Here is a 7722-nt window from a genome sequence, read left to right on the forward strand (position 1 = left end):
CCGGCACCTAACAATGCCCATGCAAATGATTGTGGCACAAGTCGACTTTGTGGGGTGGTGGTTTTTTGCACATGCAATTGCACCTGATTTTGCGAAAGGAAAGTGTTCTTCTGATCTTGAGTTCAAATGCACCCTCGTGAACAATAAAATCATAACAAATAGTAAAAAAAAAAATCTAAAACGTTGTTGAACGTTCTTTATACGTGCAAAATTCTGTGAAGAACAAATATTCCTAAAATAAGTGCTCCGAAATGAATTCAAAAATTCATTTTGGAGCATCAATTTTGTCTTTTTCTCCCAAAGCATTGGAAATGTTCTTCCTTCATGTGCTTTTGATCTTGTGACATGTTCTTCCAACTCTAGACAGATCCACCAGAAAAAGTTCAAAAAGAAATCCACCAGAAAGAAAGTATGTAGCCATGTAGGGATTTGTTGACACAAGGTCATTATGATGTCAGGATGCAAAATAGCCTAGACGGATTATCTATATTACTCTGAAAATGCGCAATGCACTTTTGCCTTAAAAGTACTAGGAGTAAGTGTTGCGTACTCTGCATTTTTCACAACGTTGGAAATGAATCGAATCGTGAATGACTAAAAATGGTAATCCTAAGCAAAATTGAAGCCAGCATCTCGTCCCCTTTGCCTTACTCAAGAGGAAACAGAGCCAGCCAGCCAGCCGCCCACGGCCTGTTCAGCCGATCCTTGTATTGTCCCTGCCGAAGACGAGCGTGGTGGCCCAGTTGACCGCCACGTAGAACCTGTTCCTCCAGCTCACCACCCTCGTCAGGTACGCGGAGCGCCACATGACCCAGCTGAGGAAGCCCGCCATCGACACCCCCTTGGCGTCCTTGTTCTCCCGGAGGTCCACCAGCGCCTTGTACCGCCCCACCGAGGCCATGCTCCCGATGTGCTTGTACACGAAGGGCTCCCCCAGGTCCGCCCTCTTGCCGCAGTACGCCCTGCCGCCGCCGTTCTGCGCCGCCAGCTTCTTGAACAGCTGTGCCAGGTACTTGCCCTCCCTCTCCGCCACCTGCGCCAGCGCCGGGAGCACCGGCCTCTTCGTGCTCTCCAGGAACCCCGCGCAGTCGCCCAGCGCGTACACGTCCTCTACGCTCGGCACGCGGAGATACTCGTCGATGCCGATCCTGCGTCCCATTTCCAATGTCACATGTTCGGTTAGATGGCCACCAATGCTATGTGTTTCGCTGTGTTTCGTGGAGAAAATTAAGCACTGGCGGCATGGACATGGACGTACCTTCCGCCGGGGGACTTGGGGAGGTCGAGGGACTTGACGAACTCCGACGGGCCGACGCCGGTGGACCAGACGAGGAGGCCGTAGGGGACGTGGGTGCCGTCGCTCAGCACGATCTCCGTCGGCAGCACCTCCTTCACCACGCCTTTCACCAGCTTCACTCCGTACTGCACACGCCATTGCCACCAGCCACCAATCAAATCACGAGCACAGACAGCAGAATGCCATTGAGTATACAAGAACTGTTTCTGGTTAGTTACCTTTGAGAGGTGGTTCGTCGCGTACTGCCGCAGCCCGACGTCGAACGACGACAAGATCTCGTTGGCCTAGCAGTAACATAGGGGATGATCAATTCAGATACACCGTGCACCATGGCCCCATGCTTAATAAGATCGAGAATTCGAGATGCATGCGTCTCTGGTGTACGTACCTCGATGAGGGTGACCTTGACGTAGTCCTTGACATGCGCGTACCTGTCCCGCACGTCGCGCATGATGAAGTCGCTGAGCTCGCCGCTGAACTCCACTCCGGTGGGGCCTCCGCCGACGACCACGCAGTGCAAGAGCCGCTTTTTCTCTGCCTCCGACAGGCCTGTTAATTCAGATAAACACAACAAGAATCAACAGCGTGTACCATATGCAGAGCTCATGACCAAGATCGCTACGACGCGCCAATTACACTCTACTCAACGACAGGTTTGCATGCGAATGCGATGCATTTGATCGATCTGGTTAGCTACCTGGGTTCTCGGAGAGCATGAGGTTGGTGAGGAGCTTGCGCCTTATCTGCTGCGCCTCGTTCACCTCGCGGAGGAAGATTGCGTTCTCTTGGACGCCCTTGATGTTGAAGGTGAGCGGCTCGGCGCCGCTGGCGATCACAAGCTTGTCGTAGGCCACCCTGAAGCGGTAGGGGTTGGTGGGCAGCTGCTCGTCGCCGGCCGCCACCGTGCAGTACACCTCGTGCTTCCGCGTGTCGATGCCGGTGCAGTTGGCGAGGAAGAAGTATGATCCGGGGCGGGTGGCGAGCGCCGGCTGGATGCGGCTGACGGGCTCCACCACGGATCGGAACTCCAGCGTGCCGACGCACGTCGACGCCAGCAGCGGCGTGAACACCATGTGGTTCCTCGGGGACACGCACACCACGTCGTAGGCGGAGGTGTCCACGTCCTTGAGGAACCGGCACGCCGCCCACCCGGAGCCGAGCACCACGACGCGGGGCTTGTTCTTGAGGCCCGTTGGCCCCAGATCCGGCAACGCCGCCATCGCCTCAGCAGGGTCCTCGGTGTCGGAGCACTCCGCCGCCACGGGCTCTGCTGCCGCGGGGAGCAGCCTCGCAGGGGTCGCGCTGATGCCTCTTCTCGGGCCGTAGAGATGGCCCGCCGCGCCCGCGCCGCACTTGTCGGCGAGGCCGACGCACGCGAGGCTGTGGAACGACGACGCGGCGTGGCGGCTCCGTGGCCCCAGCGCCGCCTCATTGCGCAGCGCGGACGCCGCCGGGGTGGGCGCGCCGCCCTCGGACGCGATCCTCGAGAGGGACTGCGACAGCTGCGAGCTCCTGGCGATCCTAGACCAAGCCATTGAAACGTGCGTGCTGCGCTGCTTCTACCGCCTGTATCTGGTGCGAGTTGTTGGCTTGTTGCAGATGTCACTGCGATGATTCGGGAAGAAAACTTGGATCAGCAAAGCAAATCATCCAACACGCACATGAGTTAGCATCTACAGCAATGCATAGAAACCGACGACAAAACTGCAAGAGAATATATAGATCGACGGCGAGGAACTGGAAACCCCAAGGCGAAGAGACCACTAGCTAGTTACTAGAGCAGGGCGAGTCCCATGGCGGCGTACGTACGTGGAACCGACTTGCGTGCGCCGCCGCCTCGTTTGATGATTCCGGGCCCCGTGCGTCACGGCTTCCGTGCGAAGTCACCGCCGACGCACTAGAAGAAGAGGAGGAGGAAGAAACAGGGAGGCAAGAGTCGAATCGAAGGATTACCGGGCGTACGCGATCGAATCAGCAGCAGGGCGGAGACGTCGTCGCAGGGCCCGCCATGGACGAAGAGGAAGAAGCCAAGGCGCGCGTCTCGATCACCGGATCGGCGCGTGTGGGAAAGGGAGTTTTCTCTCTGGTGCGAAAAGGAAAGCGGAAAGATCTGGAGGAGAGAAAGAGTCGCGCGTGTCTTGGAGAGGAGAGTATATTTACTTTCCCCCGACTTGCCGGGAGGAGCCTGGCTTGCGCAGCAAGAAGAAACGAACCAACGGAACCCCGGCCCCAGTTAATTCTGCCGTGGGGATCAGCGGTTGAGCAATCAATTCTTCTTTCCTTTTCTTCCTCGGCACTGCATGCATGCATGCCCTGCCTGCCTGCCTGGCTGCGACCCGGTCAGCGCCAGCTGTCACGTACCGGCCGCCCCATCCGCGCTGAGATACTCGCGGGCGGCGGCGCACGTACCGGTTCGGCTCCCGTGCACGCACTGTCTCGATTAGGCCTGCAAGAAAAGCTCGAGGCTCGTCATCCGATCGAGATCGACTTGTTTTTTGGCTTGACTCGAAATCGACTCGAAAAGAAATGAGCCGAGTTTGAACACTTCATGTAGCTCGACCAAGATACGAGCTGATCTTGAACCAATATTGGCTCGCTCGATTTTAGCTCGATAGCTCGACATAATATCATTATGTTAAATGATCATGTCATATATTAAATGGAAATAAGATAATTTGTTATCATATATGATACCCATGATTTTTCTTCAATTTATTTACCAGCAAACATGGAAGCTTAATTAAGTGCAGAGAAAATTTTGGCCTAATTATGACACGCAGTCAACTGTGTGTTAAATATCCCTTTTTCTTTGGCAAAAGTTTCCAGCATATGCGCCTTCGGTTTCTACAGACTAGTAAAAAAACAAATATAATATGACAAAAATTCATTCAAATGGTTGCATTGTTTATATTATCTTTGAAACTAATAAATTCTAATACGCTGGTCGATTGTGCTTCTTTGGTATGGTGATGGAGATATTTAGTTCAAGTTCTATGACAACTCCAAGATCATCCCCGACCTGCATTATGTTGCAACTTTTTGTGATTTTTGGCCAATAATTTGTTTTCCAAATTACTCGTATATGTCTGTCATGAATCATTATCTTATGTTGATACTAGACTTTTGGTTGTGAGAGAATAATTCAAACTACTTTGAAGAAATTTATATTATCATGGCCTTAATTGGAATACTATTTTTAATACTATTTTTAGTGCTTTCTTATGTCATGTTGTGCCTTATCTAGTTGGAATAATCGCAATAGATTTATAATTTTTACCGTCACATTTAGCTCGAAACTAGCTCAAAATCGACTCGAGATCGTTACAAGCTAAGCCCGAGCCATGTTCTATAGCTCGATCATGAGCTTCACTCAGTTTGAGCTCGCTCAAATTTTAATATGAGTTGAGCCGAGCCAAGTCCAACTCGCTCGAACTCGACTCGTTTGCAGAGCTCCTGAGGCGAACTCCAACACGCGACCTCAAACAGAGGTCTGTTCTGTCTGTTTGGGACAGAAAAACGTACACAATCGTCCGCTTGTGATCGTGCGGCAATCGGTACGCCTAACCGACACGTCTTGTCTCAAACCGTCTTGGTTTGTGGATTTTGGGTTTTTGTAAAAAAAACTTGCGAATAAATATGAAAATATAAATATAAACATCAACGTTTACACATCCATATTACCCAAATTCAACACATGTCTTAATTAAACTAAAACTTAATAAAAGACTCAAAAAAACTAAATAAAGGCCTGTCGCCGGTGGCCAACGTCGTCTTCAGGAGCCACTGTCCTACCCGTCGTTGGTGAAGTCGATGTTGGGAGGTGGCTGCCAAAGCTGGGCTGGCGGCCCGTGCCAAACCGAAGGCGCCGGCGGCGCCTGCACCACCTCCTTCCGTGGCTCTTGCTCCTGCTCTGGTGACCGCGGTGGCATGGCTGACCATGGGCCGACACCCATCGAGTCGGCCATCTCCGGCGTCATGCACGACCAACTCCACCGCTGGCCCACCAGACGAGGCTTCCACGCAGGGCCGTCTCCAGGAATTAGGGCCCGGTGCGAACTTTAAAATGGGGCCCTAAATTTTTAGAAACCTTATAATTAAAAGAACTAATATGACTAAGGCTTACTATCACTTAATTATATATTTTTTAATATTTGTTATTTTACACAACATTTATAATTATGCATGATGACTTGAGGAGCTAGCCAATTGTGCAAGTACATAAAAGATGAACATAAAAAAGTATTATAATTATTCAGTATAGTGTTTGCCAAGATGAACCGACTAGAAAGTATAATTATTTAATATAGTGTTTTGCATGTATATTCATTGATAGAATTATTCAAGAGAATAGCAAATAGCCTATATTCATTGATAGTAAGACTTTGTAGGCGCGCCTGACAGAGTCATGGATTGATCAGTGACGCCCTGACGCTCAGCCAGGCTGGCTGCGTCGGCTTGTCAGAATTGGCTTTTCGCGTTGTGCCACTGTCCTGCAATGTTCTGCCGTAGTGGATTCTAATCCAATCTGTCGGAATTGATATACACGTATGTACTCCCTCCGTTCCAAAATAGATACAAAGTTGAGTCATCTATTTTAGAATAGAAAGAGTAGAAATAAAAGGCCAAAATAAATTGATTCACTCAATTAATCATCACCGATATAATCACCCAACAGAGAAACAAAACCAAAATTAAATGGGGTTTCAATTAACCTAAATGGCGATGGTGATCCGGTGAACAACTTTTCTGATGATTGATGGTGATTCCACTGACCCTCATCACGGATGTGCCTGCCATGTATCCTTGGCGCTGCTGTACGGAGTGGCCGCGTGCATACCTGGCCGCCTGCCGCTGGCCAGAGCGTAGCGGTGTGCAGTATACGGCGTTAGGCCAACTTCACTGCGCGACTTCATCTTGTCTGAGCCCGTCCGTTTGGGATAAAACGGACAAACGGGGCGGCCCAGCGCACGGAGCAAATGAACTTTTGTCCGTTTTGTGTCCGTTTTTGATCCATCCGCGGTCCAAGTTTGCGCCGCTTTTTGGGTGAAACGGACACCACGCGGACGCGGGAGCAAATGAACTTTTTTCCGCTTTGTGTCCGCTTTTGACCCATCCGCGGTCCAAGTTTGCGTCGCTTTTGGGGTGAAACGGACACCACGCGGACACGTCGGCCGTCTGCGCGTGTCCTCCCCTGGCCCTCCCCTGACCCGCCCGTCGGTGGCACAAGACGGGCCTTTTTCTCTCCGCCCCCCTCCCTCCCTCCGGCCGCATCCACTCCACTCTTCTCCACTCTTCCCCTCGCCGCCGCCGCCGCCCGCTGCCATTGCAGCCGTGCAACTCGGACGCGCGCTCGCCCAGCCCCTTCCTCTCGTCGCCGCCGAGCTACCCAAGCACGGCCACCTGGTTTGCGCACCCGCCAGCCGGATTTGGGGCGGATCCGGTCGGTCTTGAGCTCGCCCGGCTGTGGGAGGCTGGGCCGCGCCATGGACTGGCCGGGCACCTCGCCGGAAGGTCCTGGCAGGGCCGCAAGGCCACATGCAGGCAGTGGCTCGCCCTCTAGCCGCTCGCATCTGCATCGATGGTCCGCCGACAGATACGCGAATGGCGGCCAGCCGGGCTCGGTGCTTGCCCAAAAGCTCGTCCGCGCACCGTTGCCCCTCATCAAGTGCGACCACTGCCCAAGGGTGGTCGTGCGCCGCGTGTCTACAACGCCGGAGCATCCCGGATGGATGTTCATCAAGTGCTTAAACGATGGGGTATGTGCTCTTTTTAGCTTCGGTTTGTGCTCTCGGATTAGACTAGTGGTGCTAACTTTAAGTTCTATTGTGTAGAATGGATGCAAGTTTTGGTATTGGGAAGAAGAGTACATCGATATATTGACAGAGCGAAATGTAGTGCATGTTCGTGCACTTTTAGCTAGCCTAGAGGCTTTAGATGAGATAAGTGCACTTGTTGCTAGATTAGAGGCTAGGCACGATACTACGTGCGAAGAAGCAACAAGACACGATACTACGTGTGAGGAAGCAACGTCGACTTCTGGCTTGAAGAAGAAAGGAGGGTGCAACGTCGAGCCTCCTCCACGGATCAACAATGAGTGCATCGAGAAGGCGCTAACCCAACTCAAGGGAGCAGTTATGGAAGTTGGGTATCTTCTCAAATGTATTCTTGTGGTTCTTGTTTTTTTGGCCTTGCTTTACTAGTCAAAATGTAATGATATATTGTCATGTACCAAAAATGAATGATAAAAAAGTTTAAGGACTTGCAAAGAAATGTGCACACGGACAAGATGCGACCGGGATGCGTCCGCGCTGGGTGCACGGTCACCGCATCCCGGAAACTGCCTGGACACGACCCCATTGCCCTACCCAAACGGACAGAATCCGGACAAAACGGACGTCCGTTTGGGGTCGCGCGGTAGAGTTGGC

At 52.0% G+C, this 7722-nt stretch overlaps 1 protein-coding gene across 1 annotated transcript; it reads right to left on the bottom strand.

The window, feature by feature from the left end:
- Positions 1-382: 382 nt before the first annotated feature.
- Positions 383-2865, bottom strand: LOC123041118 (internal alternative NAD(P)H-ubiquinone oxidoreductase A1, mitochondrial). The gene is made up of 5 exons (XM_044463820.1): positions 1995-2865; positions 1686-1846; positions 1516-1581; positions 1259-1422; positions 383-1148 (listed from the first exon to the last, which is right to left on the bottom strand). Exons 1-5 carry the CDS (start codon positions 2830-2832, stop codon positions 695-697), a joined length of 1683 nt encoding a protein of 560 aa, XP_044319755.1. The 5' UTR covers positions 2833-2865; the 3' UTR covers positions 383-694.
- Between the last annotated feature and the right edge of the window lie 4857 nt (positions 2866-7722).

This window comes from Triticum aestivum, chromosome 2B, assembly GCF_018294505.1.
Source record: "Triticum aestivum cultivar Chinese Spring chromosome 2B, IWGSC CS RefSeq v2.1, whole genome shotgun sequence".
NCBI lineage: Eukaryota > Viridiplantae > Streptophyta > Magnoliopsida > Poales > Poaceae > Triticum > Triticum aestivum.

What these genes read in the sequence shown, in the direction of transcription:
- LOC123041118 (XM_044463820.1), bottom strand. Translation starts at nt 2,832, where the DNA reads ATGGCTTGGTCTAGGATCGCCAGGAGCTCGCAGCTGTCGCAGTCCCTC. An exon ending in CGACGAACCACCTCTCAAAG is followed by an intron (nt 1,423 to 1,515) that starts GTAACTAACCAG and finishes TGGCGTGTGCAG; the next exon opens with TACGGAGTGAAGCTGGTGAA. An exon ending in CCCAAGTCCCCCGGCGGAAG is followed by an intron (nt 1,149 to 1,258) that starts GTACGTCCATGT and finishes AATGGGACGCAG; the next exon opens with GATCGGCATCGACGAGTATC.